The sequence below is a fragment of the Neovison vison genome, chromosome 5 (assembly GCF_020171115.1).
Source record: "Neovison vison isolate M4711 chromosome 5, ASM_NN_V1, whole genome shotgun sequence".
Lineage (NCBI taxonomy): Eukaryota > Metazoa > Chordata > Mammalia > Carnivora > Mustelidae > Neogale > Neogale vison.
In genome coordinates, this window is record NC_058095.1 from 137,032,483 (window position 1) to 137,052,310 (window position 19,828).

The 19,828-nt window shown below is 39.7% G+C and overlaps 1 protein-coding gene across 5 annotated transcripts in view; it reads left to right on the forward strand.

The window, feature by feature from the left end:
• Positions 1 to 223: 223 nt before the first annotated feature.
• The window catches only part of SCEL (sciellin), a 106,679-nt gene continuing 87,074 nt past the window's right edge, over positions 224 to 19,828 (forward strand). For 2 of the 5 annotated variants that reach the window (XM_044249919.1, XM_044249922.1), the window contains exons 1-3: positions 224 to 400; positions 16,535 to 16,596; positions 17,526 to 17,643. In XM_044249919.1, the coding sequence (XP_044105854.1) occupies positions 16,554 to 16,596; positions 17,526 to 17,643 (161 nt within the window). In that variant the 5' untranslated portion in view covers positions 224 to 400; positions 16,535 to 16,553. The remainder of the gene's footprint in view (positions 401 to 16,534; positions 16,597 to 17,525; positions 17,644 to 19,828) is intronic. The other 3 variants (XM_044249918.1, XM_044249920.1, XM_044249921.1) reach the window with 2 other exon arrangements.

Consider the following 19,828-nt stretch of genomic DNA (forward strand, 5'->3'; position numbering starts at 1 on the left):
AGAGAGAGAGAATCCAAAATGGATTGGGTACTATGCCTCCTTGTTCTGTGTATTGTTGATATCAATTAAAAGGGCGATAACAGGAGTACATTCTTTTTGGCATAACGAGGCCATAACTTAGAACAAGAATTCGCCAAACAGAGACAGTAGGTCCATGAGTGAGCCTGTTTTAATTGAATTGGTATTTATATAAGGTGACACCCTCTTTCACACCACCCACCTCCTCCCTGGGTGACTCAGCCACTGAGGGAGAAGCCGCCGAACTATTCATTAACACAGTGAAGTAGAGGTAGAAAGGACACTCATTTAACTCTGGGTACACATTAGTTTCAGCAGGATCCACCTGGGGAATCGCTGCAGACAGTTTAGACAAAAGGTCCTGGCTTTTGCCTCAAGAGAGGTAAGTTGACTGATATTTGCAAACATAAATATATCTGCTTTCCTTGTATTACTTTCCCTGTGTTTTTTGCAAATGACTACAATGAAAACTTACTGTATTAACTTTGTCGTTTCTCCAGTTAAATTTCGACAGCTCCCAAGGGGCTGTTCTGCTTGTCAACAGCTCTGCTGCTTCTTGTGATTTAAGATGGCATTGCCTTTTAACTTCTCTGCAACTTAACACAATTATGGGTAGCAGAGAAATGAAAGCCTCTTTGAGTTTCTGTGTGGGAGCTGTCAGCTGGTGAATCCGATCACCCGTAAGGGTAGTAACTTCTTCAAGGCAATTCTATTTTGCAAGTGACTATAAAAACATTTTTTAAGAGGACTTCCCTGTTTTCACAGATGATGCTTTTATGGTGTACTCCATTATTTTACGGATTTGTTTTTCTTGACTGCTAAAAACATTGCAAGCACTGAGCTGTGAGGGGGAGATGACAAGCCCATACCCCCTCTACCCCATCTTCCCCAAATAAGAAAAACCACATTTCTTGCACAGTGTACCAAGGAATAAAGCAGGGTGACATGAACTGGCAGCGGGTGGGAGAGGGGCACATAATGTCCTCCAGGGATTCAAGTGTATTTGGCCAACTTGTCTATGTTATATCCTGAGTTCTAACCCAAGAATTAGTTAATGTAGATGGGGGGCAATTTTCAACCTCTATTCATATTCTAGTCCTGAAAACTGGCTTTAGAAACTGATTCTTTGATAGGATTAGAAAAATTATTCTAACCAGGCTTTCCTTTATAACTGATAACAAAGCTGACTTGTCTGACTCATGTTTTTTTCTCCACTGTTTCCATTTATGACATAGAGCCTTGGGACTCCAACTCCTGGATACATGCAGTTTGCACGTAGTAGCTCTGTGCCCACTAGAGGAGCGTCTCCCTCCCAAGAGTCTTGAGGCTCTGCCTTAAGTTCTAGCCTTCTCATTACTTCCCATTGCTGACCAGGTCATGTGTGTCTCAGAGGGGTTTAGAGCTCAATTCCCAAAGGTTTACTGAGGAATTTTATAACCTGGCTTTCAAACATTTATAGTAATCAGAAAGCTAAAGTACAACATTTGTGGGTTGTAAGTTTACTTTTCAGTAAAGGGAATCAAATTTAAAACCGGCTATCACTTCCACAGTTTATAAAGCAGATGTGGTCTTCCTGATCTCTGTCGTACTCCAGGGCTTATTGGAACAATCAGTTTGAGAAAACTGAGAAACGTTATCAGTAAAAATTTTAGAAAAGCATTGGGTTGATTTTAAATGTCAGGTTAGACAGAATGCAGATAAACAGGTCAGGGTTTTTATTTAAGTTTTAGTTTCATGTAAATTTTTGATTCCCGTGACAGAAATTTCTGATAAGAATGGAGCATAACCTTATCTGGTCTAATGCGTGAATTTTTTAGATGAGGACAACGAAACATATCAGTGTCGAGCAACTTGCCAAGACATGGTTACCAGAATCGGAACAAGAACCCTGATTTTTGTCTTACTGAAATTTTCAATGATTTTTCAAATTTCTTTCACATAAAATATGTAGGAGCAATAAAGGTGCTTTCCTCTGGCTTGATAAAAAAACTAAAATGATACGGAAACAAGAGTTTCCTTATCCAGTAATACTTGTGCGTGTGGTATGACTATTACATAATGAGATACATTTTTATTTGCGGTTTACGGGGTCCGTCCTGTGAAGTATTGTATTCCCAGGGTTTTAATCCAAGGAGCAGTCAGCCCCTCTGCAGGAAGGCAATGTGGTATGTGTTTGGAGGTAGTGGTGCTCCCCATCTGTGACATCCCTACCTCAGTTATCATTCTGTAGTTGCAATGTCTTTCCCAACATCTGAGTTTTGACTGAAATACCTAAAGAACTAATTTTTCTGTAAACAAAACAGAGAGCATAGGTTTTGAATGACTAAACTCAGACTGTGGTATCTAATTCACTAAGCAGTCAACTTAAGTAAACATGATTTAACTGAGAGTATCCTTGTGATCCAGGCATTTACTTGAAGCATTCTTTACCAAAAAAGTGGTAAAATCCTTGGCCAAGAGGTCAAGGGAGATCTTTGTTGTCCCACACAGCATATCTTCTGATATTATCTGCTTCCAGGTCATTGGTTGGTCAAATTTCCTTTTCTCTTGCTGAGAACTTTGGAATAGGGTTTTATGTAAAATTTCTGTGTACTGTCATTAGTTTCTCAGGGTTTACTTTTTAATCACGAGTCTTTATCAGATATGTTCAAGTGTTTCTAGTTTATCACTGTAAAAATCTGTGTGATTTTAGAATTTGGGAGAGGCCCTTCTTCAAATGGATGCTTTCTCAAATGACAGCTATATTTATTAGATTGCATTTATGTCAGTTGCTAAACTTATTAAGGATACAAGTCATCCTTTTTTGTGATTATTAATTGGAAGAGCACCTTTTATGGCTCCCCATTAAATGACAACTAGCTTACTTCTAGACATGAGAACCAACAGTGCTGAATCCTCATCATAATTGTATACTTGAGAACTCCAAGCATCTAAATAATTTATTCTGCATTTCTAGACCTAAGTTCCCCTGGCCTAAAATGTAATTAAGTATCCTTTTATGGAACCTCGTGGGGGGAGGTAGTGAACTGTAGACCATACTTTTCAAACTGGAACATACACATCCCAGAGACTGGTGGTATTTGAGAAAATGCACAGATGCCACATGGTACAAATGCACTAAGAGCTAATTTTACTTAAAAGGTTTTGCCGAAAAATGTCCTCCTATACCTCTGCCCTTTTCCCCATTCCTTTCCAGTGTTCTTGCTTTTTTCATTAGGTAAAAGTTTGAAAGGAATCCGTATAGAAAAAACTGTGGGAGGCTGGAATCCAGATAGACTTGGACTGAGTTGTGATCCTACTTTGAACCAAGGGTAATTTGTATGATCATGCATGTCTCACAGCACCAGTAGATACAAAGAAAATTTAGAATTCTTTTTAAAAATTTTTTAAAAATCTTTTTTAAAAAATATTTTATTTGTTTGCGAGAGAGAGAGAGAGAGAGTGTGTGTAGTGTGCGTGCACAAGCAGGGGGAGAGGCAGGCAGAGGGAGAAGCAGATTTCCCTGCTGAGCAGGGAGCCCGATGTGGGACTCGATTCCAGGACCCTGGAATCATGACCTGAGCTGAAGGCAGACCCTTAACTGACTGAGCCACCCAGGTGCCCCCCAAATTTAGAATTCTTATTGAAATATATATATAAAGAAATAAATATAAATAAATATATAAATTTATTTTATATAAATGTATAAAGAGGTAGTAAATATATATATCTACTATTTCTTTCACAATAGCACAAGATATGTGAAACAACAAGAAAAAATCCCCATAAGAAAAATGTGGGACCCAATTTTAAAAAACCACAGAAATTTATTGTAAGACATGAAGAATTTCTTGAGTAAATGCTTCTTTGAGTACTGTCCCTAGATGGACAGATTGAATATCATAAATGTCAGCTCTTTTGAATTCATTTTATAGGACTCATGCAATTCTGATCAAAAGTTCCCATAAAATATTTATTTTGGAACTAAAGGAAATAATTTTAAAGTTTATATGAAAGAAATAAGTGGGTTAGAATAGTTGATAGAATTTATACAAAGGAAATTAATGAGGGGTGCTTGCACTGTTATTAAAATGTATTATAAAAAAGACAGTAATTAAAATGTTATTTCTGTTGTAAGAAACTAAAAACAACTTTCTGGAACAAGACAGTCATGAAGCATTCTAGAATATGTAAGAATTTTATATGTGACAAAGGAAGAATCACATCAATAGGAAAGGGATTCACCATTACCAGAATAAATCCATATGTAATAGAGTTTCCATGTAACAATAAAATACTTTTAAAAAACTTTAAGAAAGCACGCATAAACATTTAATTAATCCCATTTGTCTGTCTAATAAATATCCCTCTGGAACTGATTATGTGCCAGATACTCTAATAAGTTTCTAGAAACACAACTGTAGAGAGGATGGTCTTGTTTACAGTTTTCAAGATTTAGTCTGTGTGTGTATGTGTGTACGTGTGTGTGAGTGAGCATGTGTGCACACATGTGTGCCCACGTGTACTTGCTCTAGGGATAGAAGAATAGTCAGTCACACAAACAGGCAGTCTGTTTGGTAAATGTTTTTACTGAGAGATACTCTTTGCTATTTGAACACTTGGTAGGGCCCTTAACTTATCCTGGGGAGGTGGGGGGCCAGGTTGCAATGCTGTCACTGAATGCTTCTGGGAGGTTATGTGACCTAAAGAATGACTAGAAGTCTTTCCTAAAAAGAGAGTTAAGGGGTGAGGAAAGGTTCAGAACAAAGACTGTTTGGGGCCTAGTGCATAGCATAAGCAACAGCCTAAGGGTGATAATATGGATGAAGCCTTCAGGGAATTAGCATGATTTAGTGTGGCTGAAACTAGAGCTTGAGTGAGGAATGGGGAGTGGGGAGAGATGAGACAGGAGGGGCTGTGGACTTGTAAGCCTTGTGAACAATTTGGCTTTTAGCCTGACGGAAATGGAGCACCACTGAAAAGTTTTAAGCAAGATGGTGACTCTCTGGTAGACAATGGGTTAGAGGAGATTAAGTCTAGAGACCAGGAATACATCAAGGAAGCTGTTAAAATAGTGAGCAGATTGTGGTAGCTTGAATTGGTAGCGCCAATCGGGAAAGACATCCTATAAGGGGTATGTAGGAGCAGAGTTGTGGGTCTTGGTGATTGCTTGGATTTTGACGTCAGAAACAAGTTTCACGCATGGTCTACAGGAATTTTTAAAGACTGAGAGAATTCATAAGGGGAAAGATAATTAGAAAAGTGAAAGCTGCTGATAAAAACAATCAGAATTAGCAGGCAAGTGAAAATTGGAAAAGTAAAAATTACTATTACTGATATATGATGAGAATAAGAGAACAGTAAGAAGCACGTGATATAAATCATTGGAGAATTCACAAAATAAATAAAATAATGGATATAATTATGAAAATATGCAATTGAGGTAAAGTGATTCCACTTTCATTTATTAAATTGTTAAAGGATTAATAAGTGACAATTCTAAATGCTGGTGAATGTGTGGACATTTGTATACTGCTGGTGCATTATAAGCTGGTATGGGTTTTAAGGAAGGAGATTTGACAATAGGGATCAAAAAGGTTTTAGAAGTTATACCCCTTGGCAAGCAATTTTACTTCTAGGGATTCATCCAAAGAAAATAATCAGAGGTGTGATCAAAGATTTTTGTATGGTTTTGTTGGAAACACCAGAGGAGTTATGTTATATTCATAGACACATAAGAAGAAATATATTTTAGTTGCAGAAGAAATGATCATTTAATTATTTTTAATGACATTGAAAAAATGTCGATCAGTAGGACCTAATAGGCAAAGAAAACCCTGGAAGAAAATAATGATATAGATGAAAGGTGTCTCATTTTTTTTCTTTGTGCTTTCTTTGACTTTTCACATTTTCTTTTGAGTATGTAATACTGGTATAATAAAAAAGATGGTACAGTGTAAGATTGTAATAAAGAATGACCTCATGACAGAGACATTGTGAATATGAAACATGGAAAAGTACTTATGTTAACTAATGGGGTTTTGGCTTATAGTCCATGGTTAAGAATTTGGATCTTCACTCATTTAACAAATGTTTTCAGCTAAAACTGAAAATAGCTCATGAAGGGCTCAGGTGATAGATAACTTTTGTTCCATAGCATTTTTATTAACGAGTATTAAATCAGTGTCTTTTTTTTTTTTTTTAAAGATTTCATGTATTTATTTGACAGACAGAGATAGTGAGAGCAGGAACACAAGCAGGGGGAGTGGGAGAGGGAGAAGCAGGCTCTCCACTGAGCAGGGAGCCGGATATGGGGCTCGCTTGATCCCAAGACCTGGTATCATGACCTGAGCCAAAGGCAGACACTTCATGACTGAGCCACCCAGGCAGCCCTAAATCAGTGTCTTCTATAGACTGAAACAGATCATTGTCCCAGAGAGTAGAACTCTTCCTGCTAGAACTCGATGCTGTCATTCTGTGGAAAAGAGGTGGTGACGGGCTCACACTAAAAATAGAACAAACAGAAAATGTTTTGGTGGGTACCAGAAAACCAGTGGCCTGTAGACCTCTGGCTCTGAAAGATTTCACTTGCATACGTTTGGAACTGTTTCACTGCCAGTGAGCAAGTTTCTCAGTGCTAAGCTCAGATTGTGAGATCACATGACTAAAGTAATAGCAAATTTCCAACCACCGCAGCAGGCTAAATGAATCCTTACCAGCCTGGTAATTACTGGATTTGCTTCTACACTGCATGTGAAGGCTAAACGCAATCCATTAATTTAAATGGACCTGTTAATGTTGGCACTTCACGAAGACCTGTTTGTTTTCTTCTTACATAATATTTCATGTTCTTTTGGGTGGTAATGGGTTGTTTGTTTTTATTTGTCTTCCAGAAGCTAAGGCTTGTGTTTATTGGTTTGTAATTACCAGCTTCCTCTTACTCTTCTACAGAAAACAGTTCGATAGCATTTGTTCTTTGCCAGTTTCTAGGGTTTTTTTCCCACTTACCAGTGATCTCTGGGAAACAGGGACTAGTGGGTATGGCACAATCATTGGGGTGTGAAACCACCCAGACTTTCATACACAAAGGTGAATGCCACCAGGGCGTGGACCTCTGCCAATCTTTACCCATTTTTTGCTGTTTCTATTTCTTTATTTTACATTAGTTTTAAATACTTTCCATCACTATAGTGATGTCCTCTAGGTGAGTGTTCACGTTTGCTCTTTTTTGTAAAGATATCAATTTGCCTAAGTATATTAAAAGCTTGGTAAATTGGAAGATTTTGGAGCAGTGAAAATAATCAAGTATGTTTCAGTGCTGATCTTATTATACTTTGGTAAAATGATCTAAGAAAGCCTAGTCTGATCTCTTTCTCAGTAGAGGTCCATCAGGGATCCATGGTAGAGGAAATGTCAATCTTCTTTCCCTTTCTTTTAGTCTGTTACTTTCCACCTGCCAGCCTCTTTTTGTTTCCTGGGTTTCTAGGGACAGGAACTTTGTTGCCAGGTCAAATCCCAACTTGTGCACCGGCTATGGAGCCTCAGGCAAACTATTCATCCTAAAACCTCTTTCCAGAAACCAGTAATTTCACCCATTGCCCACATTTCCAACTCCTGCCCTACCTTCTGAAAAAAAACTCTGACTCATTGAAATCATTCATCACACATTTTCACTTAGGTGTAGAATGAAGATAATGATAACATCAACCTTAAAGCCTTGAGTATGTGGGTTTTAAATGAGATTATATATATATATTATATATATATATATATAATATATAAGTATAAAAACAGAGCTCCATGCTGCTGACACTATCACATGACCCAAATACCAGCAGTCACATTGAGTTTTCCTTTTTTTAACTCCTTTCTTCTCTTATCTATTTTATCATCTTATTTTCCCCTTTTCTATCTCACTTTTCCTATTCCCTTTCCTCTATGCAACACCCCATTCTAGTTTCTTTGCTCACCCAATCTTTCTGAAGAGAACATTAGCAGAGAGTAGTAAAGACCTTGTTACATAAGCCAAGAGACATTTTGTCCTTGTGCGGGAAGGGAAGAGTGAGATACACAATCTTTTTGACAAGAAGACCCAGATGATGAAGGAAAAGACGGTAGCTCAGTTAGGAAGTGGTCCAGGAAATTATTTTAGAGTTGGGACAGGAGGAGCTGGAACTGAGATTGGGCTTAACCTAATGGATCTAAAGGCTCTTGGGAAAGTGCTATTATTACAAATAGAAAACAGTGAAGGGAATTGAGAACAACCATAAGGAAATAAAGAGAAACTGAAAAGAGAATAATTTAGGGCACCTGGGTGGCTCAGTGGGTTAAGCCGCTGCCTTCGGCTCAGGTCATGATTTCAGGGTCCTGGGATCGAGTCCCACATCGGGCTCTCTGCTCAGCAAGGGGCCTGCTTCCCTTCCTCTCTCTCTGCCTGCCTCTCTGCCTACTGTGATCTCTCTCTGTCAAATAAATAAATAAAATATTTTTTAAAAAAAGAGGATAATTAGGAAATAGGAGATGTTTGATAGTTTCAGATACACCCAAAGAGAAAGAAGAAACGTGATTGCTTTTGTGATTCAGAGCTTACGAAGAGCGATCTCACCTAAAACCTAAAAACAGATGTCTTTGTGTGTTGGCTGTAGGCATGGGGTAAAAACCAGCTTTTTCTGGTGTTTGGCCACAAAGAGGAAATGAAAGATGGGCCAGAGGTTGAGAAGTTTTCTCCTCTATCTTTATTGATTTGATGTCATGATTTCATACCAGAATTTTGAACTTATGCATTCGATGCTTTAAGGAGAAAGGCTTTTGTAGTGTCCAGTGTAATAGAGACAGACAGCTTTCCCACCTCTTTTCCCATAAAATTTCCACATTTAAAGTACCGTTGTTGGTTATCTGCCATTGTTAGGCATATACACTGGTAACAGCTTTTTGAGAAGCTGACGTTAGAGTCTATCTTTCTCCTGAAAAGTTACAAACTTAATTGGAATGAAACTGAAGGGCAGCACTTAGAAATAAGTCTAATTGGCCAAACCGAGGCTACTAAGATGTCATTATTAGACACTTTATAGACATACAGACACAAAGGTGTCTGAGTAGGTTTGAAACTCAGGATAACTTGAGTCCCTGAAATAAGTAATTTCTTTTAAAAATGCCCTAAAAATAAAATTCGGCTGTAGATATTCTTGACACTATCAATTTAAGAGGTTTATTATCTCTGGTTCACTTGACAAAAGGATATTTAATTAATATTAATTATTAATAAGGGTTATTCACAAAGATATGTGCTGTTGATCCATTTTAATAACAGTACAAGAAATATTCCTATATACAAAATACTGCTTTATATTCTGGGTAAGGTGGAAAGAGTTCCACTGCAGTAAACTTTCCAAGGCATGAAAGGTGGATGAAACAGGGTCTTACACCTTAGAGGTTTTAGATCGGAGCTTCTAGGAATGGTTCTGGGCCACCAAACAGGCTGATGTGGGGAAATGGTTAGGGCAACACGGCAGCTAAGTCCTAAGGAGGAAAAGGAGAAGGTGGGGCGGAGGGAGATTGTGTGGGAGGTATAAGAGAGATCCATGCAGGGCGCTGTGTGACTCAGTCCGTTGAGCAGCCAACTCTTGGTTTCTGCTGGGGTTGTGATTTTGCGGTCATGGCATCAAGCTGCGCTCAGCATGGGGTCTGCTTGTCCCTCTCCCTCTGCTCCTTCCCCTGCTGTCAATCACTCTTTCAAATAAATAAATAAATAAATAAATGAATAAATAAAATCTTACAAAAAGAGGAACACATGTAGATTTAATGAGAAAAATTTATTTTCTCATAATATTAGTCACTTTCATAAGAATAAAAACTCTTGCATATTTATTAAACTACCATCACCTGAAAATGGAATATATTACATGTTCCTTTCTCATTTAGTTTGTGTCAACGGACAGCCCGGGGCTAAAAAAGAGTATGAAGCATCATTAAGTCATCTAACAGGGAGATAGATCCAGGCAGGAGGAGTCCACTCTTGGCTTCCGTGTAGAGGCAAGAGTGAGGTTTGAGGCTGAGCTGTCCAGAGATGTTGGGGCAGCCCTTCACTGCTGCTGCTCCTCCCAGCAACTGTTCCATTATCTTCCATTTTTCAGAACTCCAGGGCATTTCCTTGTGTCTGGTGTGGGTTATATCACATGGTACTTAGGGTGACAGGTAGTATCATGTACTCAAAAGAGCCTTGGTGTTCCGGTCATGGGGACCTAATTACACTTCCTGGTTCTGCCACTTACTCTGTGACCTTGGGCAGGTTATTTAACCTCTCTGAGTTTGGGATTCCTATACTTAGAGCTAATAGTACTCATTTGGAAGGACTAAATAAAATAACACTCATAAGGCACGTGGCACAACCTGAAAAAATAGTAGGGACTCAACAAGTGATCCCTTCTGCTAGGAACACTGAACACATAGACATATTGCAAGAAAGAGTGTTTTACTAATAAAAGAGTCAGAAGTCTTTAAAAAAAAAAGAGATTTTATTTATCTCTTTGAGAGAAAGCACAAGCAGTGGGCGGGGCCGTGAGAGAGAGGGAGAAGCCAACTCCTTACTGAGCAGGGACCCGGAGATCATGACGTGAGCCAAAGGCAGACGCATAATGACTGAGCCACCCAGATGCCCCAAGAGTTATGGATATCTTATATTTTGTAGACCACCGTGGGCTTTTTATATCTCACAGCTTCTATTTGCTCCACAAGGACCTCATAACAGATAGGAAGAGCATTAATCTTGTATAATAAAAATATGGAAAAGCAATCTTCTGAACAAACTAGGAGGTTTATTTTTTTCTTGCAAGGAGAAGTCAAGAGCTAGATCATCTAGGGCTACTGTGGCAGCTTTGTAATTCTATCAAGGCCCAGGCTTCTTCAGCTTCCCACTCTGCTATACTTAGTATGTAACTTTAGTCTTCATGGTTGGTCCATGGTCCCATGATGGCTGCTCCTAACTTCTGCATGCATTCTAGTTTGAGAGAAGAGGAAGCATGAAGAACAAAAGGCTAAGTTCTTCCTGGGGACTTTCATGGAAGAGGCAATGAGACAGAACCAGGTGTCCTAGAGGAAGCAAGTGGGTTTGTAGGAAACTTCCCTAGAAAGTATTACAGAGACTCTGGGGTGGAGCCAGAGAGGTGTTTACAGGACAGCTGAGGCCACTCATTGTCAGGGAGAATGAGGTAAAAGGCCATGAGCTTCATGCGTGCCTTATCTCACTTGATTCCACTTAACTAGGACTTCTGGAGAATACCTAGCTATGGGAGGCATGAAAATGTCAGTCCCTCTAGCAGAATGTTGGATCTGATTAGAGCCATTCTCTAAATATAAGGTAAAGAGGAGATACCTGCTTTTCTCTGAACAACTTTGCAGGAAGTGCTGACGATGTGGGAGTCCCTGACATAGGGGAAAAAATGATGAGCTTCCAGCTAGAAAACCTCAGGTTGAGTCTCAGCTTTGCCACTCATTAGTTACTCGATCTGAGTCTTTGCTTCTGTCTCTGTGAGGTAGGGATTGTATCACTCTAATTTTCTTTTTTTTTTAACTGAGGTATAGTTGTCCTACAATGTGTTTCAGGTATAGAATGTAGTGATTTTTTAAAAAATATTTTATTTACTTATTTGACAGAGAGGGAGCACAAGTAGGCAGAGCAACAGACGGTGGGGGGGGGGGGGAAGCAGGCTCCCCACTGAGTAGAGAGCCCGATGTGGGGCTCAATCCCAGGACCCTGGGATCATGACCTGAACTGAAGGCAGAGGCTTTAACCCACTGAGCCACCCAGGTGCCCCTAGAACATAGTGATTTTAACAATTCTTTGTGTTAGTGCCCACCACTTACAGTGGTGAGTCGGATGCAGAGACAGATGCAGTCCCCATCTGCTGTCATACAGTGTTATTCTGTATTATGGGCTATATTCCCTATGCTCTACCTTTTACCTTAGTGACTTATTATTTATTTTACAGCTGGAAGTTTGGGCTTCTTGATCGCCTTCACCTATTTTGTCCATCCCTCTATCCCCCTCCCTTCTGGCAATCACCAGTTTGTTCTCTGTATTTATTAGTCTGTCTCTGTTTCTTTATTTGTCTGTTTGTATTAGATTCCACATATAAGTGAAATCATATCGTATTTGTCTTCTTCTCTGACTTATTTCACTTAGCATAATGCCCTCTAAGTCCATCTGTGTTGTTGTGGAATTATATCACTCTTAAATGTTGTGGAAATCAAATGGGATAGATTATAAATTAATATATAAGCATCTAAATTATTATTCTTGTCTGAATGCTCCTCTTTAACCAGCAGAACTTAAAGGGACAGCAGAAGACTTGCTTGGGAGAGACTTGAGGTGAGATATGGTAGAACCGCAAAGAAAATCTAAAAAATAACATCCATGTAGAACCATACGCCTGTGGTCTGTTATGTCTGGCTTCCCTCATGAGCATGTGTCAAGCTTCATTCATGTTGTAGTATGTATCAAAACTTCATTTTTGAAAAATTGCTGAGTAAAATCTATGAGTGTAGCACTTTCCTGCTGTGTACCACGTGCTCTTTGCCCATTCATCCATCTGTGGACGTTTATGCTATTTCCACTTTTTGGCGGTTTTGCATGCTGTTATGATCATTCCTGTACAAGTTTTTGCATAGACGTCTGTCCATAACCAAGAGAATATCAGAGAGCACCCAGAGAATCCTGCTCTGTGAGGCCTTGTCTGCTGCAGATGCCGTCCAGGTTCTCCTGCTGGGCACTGCCGGCAGAGCTCATAGCACTTCTGAAGCCTGAGATGTCAGGAGTCAGGTGGGGGCCGCTGGGGTCTCCCTTTCCTCTCACGCTAATGTCAGGGCACTGGTCCAGTCTTGCAGTGACTCAGTATGAGCCTTATTGCCGTTCTCTGTAGAAAGAGGTGGCTTTGGTTTGGAAGGCAGATTCTGCCTCTTCCCACCTTAGGTGTGTTACATCCTCTCCCTGAACTTCAGATGTCCTGTCTGGGAGATGGAGATAATAATTGCTATCTCACAGAGTGTAGGATGAGGATGAGACAATGCCTGGGGAGTGCCCCATTCTGAACAGGTGCTATTATGGCCCCAGCAGTAGGACAGTTGATGACACAAAGTCACAGATCAGAGACAGTGTGACCCAGAGCTCTTTGAATGACCTGTTTTAAGAACATTTAAATCACTTTTCCCATAAGCACTCTATTTATTTGCTAGGTCTGCCGTGACAAAAGACCATAGACTGTTGACTTAAACAACAGAAATGTATAGTTTCACAGTTCTAGAAGAGAGCTAGAGGCTACAAGTCCAAGATCAGGGTGCTGTCAGATTTGCTTTCTCTTGTGGTCTCTCTCCGTGGCTTGCAGATGGCCACTTTTCGTGTACTCACATGGGCTCTTCTCCGTACATATACATCCCTGGTATCTCTCTGTGTGTGTCCAAAATTCCTCTCTTATACAATCACGAGACAGGTTGGATGAGGACCTACTTAATGGTCTCATTATAACTTAATCATCTCTTTAAAGGCTCTGCCTCCAAACACAGTCATAACTCGAGGTACTGGGTACTGGGCTTCGACCTATCAACTTTGGGGGAGACATATTCAGCCCATAACAAGCACCTGAGGAGCATCTACTTTGCCTCAGACCCAGGATATACAGAAGGGAAAGACTTACCTTTTACCCCTGGGACACTTAGTCTTTTGGTAGACATAGGCAAATAGACAATTATGACAATACCTTTTCTCCATTTACCTTGTCCTGTGTCTTACATGTAATTTTCAGTCTTTGCAAATGTATAATCAAATATACATTCAGCATTTTGTCCATTGCAGACTCTCAGTTCAGTCAGCTATGAGCTCTCTCGGTATTTACAAGCTCAGGAAGAGAATTTATTGGAGTCCATTGAGAAGCAGAAGGTTAGCCAAGAGCCCAGATTAGCTGGGCCAGACCGAGAGGGAAATGAACAAATAGTTGAGATTGAAGTTTGTCTTCACATTGCCTCTTTCCCACCCCCTTCTGCCAAATTTTAGTGACCTTCAAACACAGCTAGCCAGAGGCTGCCCACACTCCCTGCATGCCCAGTGTCCCAAGTTTAAGACTGTTCCTTCCCCTCCTACACCCAAACACACCTGCCTTATGTCTTTGTTCTCTGCCTCCAAGATGATAGAGCCATGAGGGTAAAAACTGAGCATTTTGATGGGGTGACTGGGCAGTTCAGTTCGTCAAATGTCTGCCTTTGGCTCAGATCATGATCCTGGGGGTCCTGCAATCAAGTTCCATATTGGGAGGATTCCTGCTCCACAGGACGTCTGCTTCTCCCTCTCCCTCTGCCCAATCCCCTGCTCACGCTCTTTCTCAGATAAATAAATCTTTTAAAAAATTGAATGCTTTCAGTGTGTTGGGCGATAATTAAACACTTTACAAATGTCATCTAATTTGATCTTCAAAACAGCTTTTTCACCTTGTTTGATAGATGAGGGAGCTAGACTATGACACACTCAAGGTAACAGTCAGCAAATAGCATCCTTTAAATGCAGATCTTTCTAACTTCTCTAAGCCCTTCTGTCTCTTAGCTATTAGTAATGTGAATAGTGGTTGATCTCTGTGAAGATAATGCCATGACTGATTACATTGGTGGTTAGTCTTAGGTTAGGTTCCTAAAAGCAGTGCCTGAGAGGAAGGTGGGTGCCTATAACTTACTGAGGGTGCTCTCAGGAGAGAGGAGAAAGGGAAGCAGGAAGTAGAGGCAGAGGAAGGGGCTGAGCAAGGATATGTTCTCTGTTAGTTTAGCTTCAGTCTGATCCCGTAATGAGCTCTGAAGCATAAATCACCTGCAGAAATTGGCTCTACCTTGGGGTACCAGATTCACATTTTACCCTAGGTCATTCAACCATTGGCTGTAAGTTGTAGTGTGTGGGGAGGGTGTGTAACCAGGTAACCCCACCAGCAATCATGAGTCCATAGTGCCAAACGTGAGATAGGTAGACGGGACCTGGTCTGGGCACCAATACATTCCACTTCTCACTTCGTCCAGGATAGGCAAATGGACATTCTAAGAGAAGGTCCCAAGAAAAATGATGATATGATCCAAAGAAATTCGTCTTCACCACTTCAGGTCCTATGGCAAGTTATTGTAGGAGATACTTTTGCATCAGAATTTGAGAGGGGCTTTTAGAACCCCTGAGTTATACTTATGAACAGCTTCCTGACAGTGTGGTCTTAAATTGGACTAGCACTTAAAGTTTAATGATTGATGTTTGTGCACATTATTTTTAATCATCGCAAACCTATGATGGCAGGTTTCATTAACCCATTTTACAGGGAGATTATGTGGTTCAATTATAGAACTTTTTAAAAAAGATTTTATTTATTTTTTTGAGACAGAGAGAGACTGCATGTGCATCAGCGTGGGGGAGGGGTAGGAGGAAAGGTAGAAGCAGATTCCTGGCTGAGAAGGGAGGCCAACTCCAGGATCATGACTTGAGCTCTTGAGACAAAAGCAGGTGGTTAACGTACCGAGACACCAGGCAGCCCCCAATTATAGAACTTTGATGTGATAAAGCTCAGCCTATGACTTGCCTCAGCCTTGAGATCTAATGTCCCTCTGTAGTTTCATCCATTGTGCAGTTGGACGGATTCTGCATAAAACATACTACCCAACCTAGGGGACCAGCCATCCCCATTTGCTCAGGATTTTTTCAGTTTTAAAACTGAAAATCTCACATTCAGGGAAACCAGGAAACCATTAAACACTTAACCATTAAACAAAAAAAGCAGTGCCTAAAGCCTATGATACTTTTGGGGGCCTACAAAAACGTTCTAATTTTAATTCCTTTTAACAAGAGAAGAAAAAAAATGAATATTATAATAATGAAAGTCTGCTAAGTAAGCCAGTTTGAGTTATTTTTCATCTTTATACTAACAGTCACAAAATATATTTTTTTAACTGTGTGAGCATGCGTGTGTGTATGTCTGTGTGTGTGTGCCTGTGTGTGTCTGTGTGTATCTGTGTTGGAAAGAAGAAGCCTATGAAAGCAAAAGTGCCTAGGACTCACAAAGTCATAATGCAGCCCTGAGTTCACTTTGGTTTCCCCACAGGTACTCTGCATATTTTTCTGTGAATTCCATGTCTTTATCTCCCTATAGACTTGACCAGTCTCTATCTCCCTATAGACTTGATGCATTTCTCGTATTCATCTTCTTGTCTCCAGCTCCTGTCTTAGGGTCAACCATACTCTAAGCACCCAATGCCTATCTATTGATTGAATAAGTGAATTAATTGATGGCCTCATTCAGCAGATTGCTTGTTATAATAACATTGGGGACATCAGCTGCTCTTGGCCTCAATTTCTACATCTGTAAAATAAATACATTGGAATAGAAGAACATGATGTCATGTATTCCTGATACCAGGTCATGGGACTTTCTTAATGTCATTGGAAAATGTCATTACCAATGAAAGAATAACTTGTAGATTCTTGAAGTCATTGTTGTATTTTTTCCCCTCCTTATTTTTTTTGTAGATCCTTACTGGAAGCCAGCATGTCCAATTTTACCTCGCGAAAAATTTCTTCCACAGGAAATGGTAATGTAGATAATATTTTCCTTACTCAGAAAACTTAAAAATCTGAGAAAAACAATGCATAGCTCTTAATTCTTTTACATAGATATGGAATGCTTAGAAGCAACAGTCTAAGGCTGTTAGAAAAAGTAGGAGTGCTATAACTTTTACTCATGTAATTGCAATGCAAAGATTTTTTTTTAATCAAAAAAATGTTCTTTTGTGTGTGGGACATTCTGTGCTTCTGACTCCCCTGAGGTTAAAGAATTCAGTTACGGGGCACCTGAGTGGCTCAGTGGGTTGAGCCTCTGCCTTTGGCGCAGGCCATGGTCTCAGGGTCCTGGGGTTGAGCCCAGAATCGGGCTCTCATCTTGGCAGGGAGTCTTCTTCCCTCTCTTCCTCTGCCTGCATCTCTGCCTAGTTGTGGTCTCTCTCACTCTGTCAAGTGAATAAATAAAATCTAAAAAAAAAAAAAAAAGAATTCAGTTACTTATAATCAAAAGCACTGGGACTTCTTGACTATCATTTACTAGGTACATTATAAAAAAGTCTTGTGTGTACATTTTTTCCTTGTATGTGTGTGTGTGTGTGTGTGTGTGTATATATATATATATATATATATATATTTTTATGAAATGGCCAACCCACCAAACCATGGCTTTGTTTATCCCACACCCATGGTTCTATATTCCCGGGTGCAGCACAGGACATCATGAGCTGCCCTGGCAGTTTCACTTGGCACCTGAGCAATTTTATATGTTATCTGTGATGCTGGGGTGTGAGATTTGTCCTCTCCTACCAGAGCATCATATTTTGAAACAGTGCTGAACTTGTCAGCCTAGGAGATGGATGATGGCCAATCAGATGTGCCTCTCAAGACACCCAGGTTAACAAACTCACACTTGACCCCATACAATTGCATCTCTCAGTTTTTTTCATTTTTCTGTTGATAGACATGAAGAATACCTCTCAGGGGACAACATTGAGACAACAGGGTTTTCATGATGTGAACAAAAGAAGGACTTTCTTACAGGACAACAGCTGGATAAAGAAACGTCCGGAAGAAGAGAAGTAAGAGAGTGTGGAGTGGGGGGGGGGGTGGACAAGTAGAGCTGTTCTCCAGCTGGGAAGCTAGTGGCCATCTGGAAAGCAGGTTCTTTCCTTAAAACACTTTGTTGCATAGCCTAATGTTTGGTTTAATAGGCGTACATTGGCTTTCAGATTTTCAAGAATATTTCTACTATTTTTATGATTTACATAACAAAGAGCATGTGAGTCATTAGGGAGAAAAAGCAGAGTTTCATTGTTACAACTAGCATGGGTGTTTGTGTCTATTTGACAAATTGAAAAGAACATGACTTTCCAGTTTCCCAACAATTACTATTTAATCCATGGCAGGGAGCCTCCTCATGTGTATTCATCGTGTAGTTGAAATAAACAAATAGTAGCATGATTCCTAATTTACAAATTTAATAATAATTTATCTAAAATTCCTATATGTGCAAGTGAAATCAATACATTCTCAACTCATTTTAGTCCCAGTGGTCATATATCTCTAGATATCGGGTGGGTGCTAAATGTGGTATTACTTTGCAAGGGAAAACATGTACCATCAAGAATGTTTTGTCTGTTTTGAGCATTGCTTCTACTAGCTTAGTGTTATAGATCTGAAAACAATCACAGGCATATTGTCTCATTGGCAGCATAGATTTACAATAAACATTTGTCCAGCCCATATATATTTATTATAAATCACACATATACATATGCATAAGCTTTAAGAAGCCCTCTTACATATAGGTACATACTTTACATAAAAAGCATCTTTAAATCTCACAAATCACACAAGGTAGGTATTATTGTGTCCTCTATTTTAGTATATGTGCTGCCGAAGTGAGCACTCGTCCTCTATTATATAGAAGAGGAATCTGAGGCTCAGAAGAGTTAAGTAACTTGTCCAATCCACACAGCTGTTAAGTGATGGAGTTGAGATTTTTAACATGACCCATTGTCTTTCTGTTACACCAGTGGTTCTCATTGAAGGGCAGTTTTATCCCCAGGGCATGTTTGGTAAGAGCTGGAGACATTTCCAGTTATCAAAATTAGGGAGTACTCCTGACATCTAGTGGATAGAGGTCATGGGTGCCACTAAACATCTCCCAATGCGCAGGGCACCCCCCACAACACAAAATTGTCAGGCCCATAGTGTCCTAGTGCTAAAGTTGAGAAGCTCAACATTACAGGATACTTACTCTAACCTTTCTACTAAACTGCCCTTGTATGGTTATCTGAGGAACATACTTGTGACTGTTAAATGAAGATGTCTATTAATTCCTGTTACTAAATCTTATTATTTTAAGGGAATATAGGGGTATTTAGAGACTCACATTGACATTCGGAGTTGACATTCTTGGACAATAACCATTTCCTTTAGTAACACACATTTACTACTTCTGTCAAAGACCAATATGGCACTTCTATTTTTCCATAGCGGTGGAGTGATGTCAAATGTGAATCATAAATTCTGTGCTGCAAATATTTGCACAGATGTGTGAGGATAGAAATGTCTAAGGCAAATTATAATTGGAAGGAATGATGGTTTTTAGCCAAGGATGCCTCATTTATAAAGGGCCAGAGAAGCCAAGCTGGATGGTATAGCAGCTGCTGAATGAAGGGAAAATGGGCTCTGATGCTCTCCCCACGCCTGCTGGCCCAGGTCTGGGCTGTGGGTTACGATTCTTCTTCAGGTCAGAATGTGTCCCATGTCTGCTGCTCTCACAAATTTAGGGAATGGATACCAAGAGAGATGGAAATGTTCTCTTGGGATTTTTGAGGGCATAAATTTGCTGGAATTGTTTCAGTTTCACTGTTCATCTTTCTTTTTAATTATCTACCACAGTTTCTTGTATAGCTTTATTACAAAGAGTTCCAGAGTGTTGAGTAACATTAGGGGAGCGGAACCAGGAGTAATGTCGTATTTCAGGTTTGGTTAGGTTAACATGAAAAAGGTTCAGGTACTTGGTTCAAGGCCAAAAGCTCTACTACATGTTTTGACATTTCCTAAAGTTGCCTGTACTTTCAGGTCTGCTGTACAAAATAAGAAAGGGTTTGGGATTTTATGTATGAAGGTCTATGTATGTAGTAAGGGTTATATATAAAGGGTTAACTAGGAGAAAAAGCAAAGGTTTGAAAAAGAATGATCTGGGTCCTACATCCATGCCTTCACTTACTAACCTTTTGGTCTTAAGAAAACCAC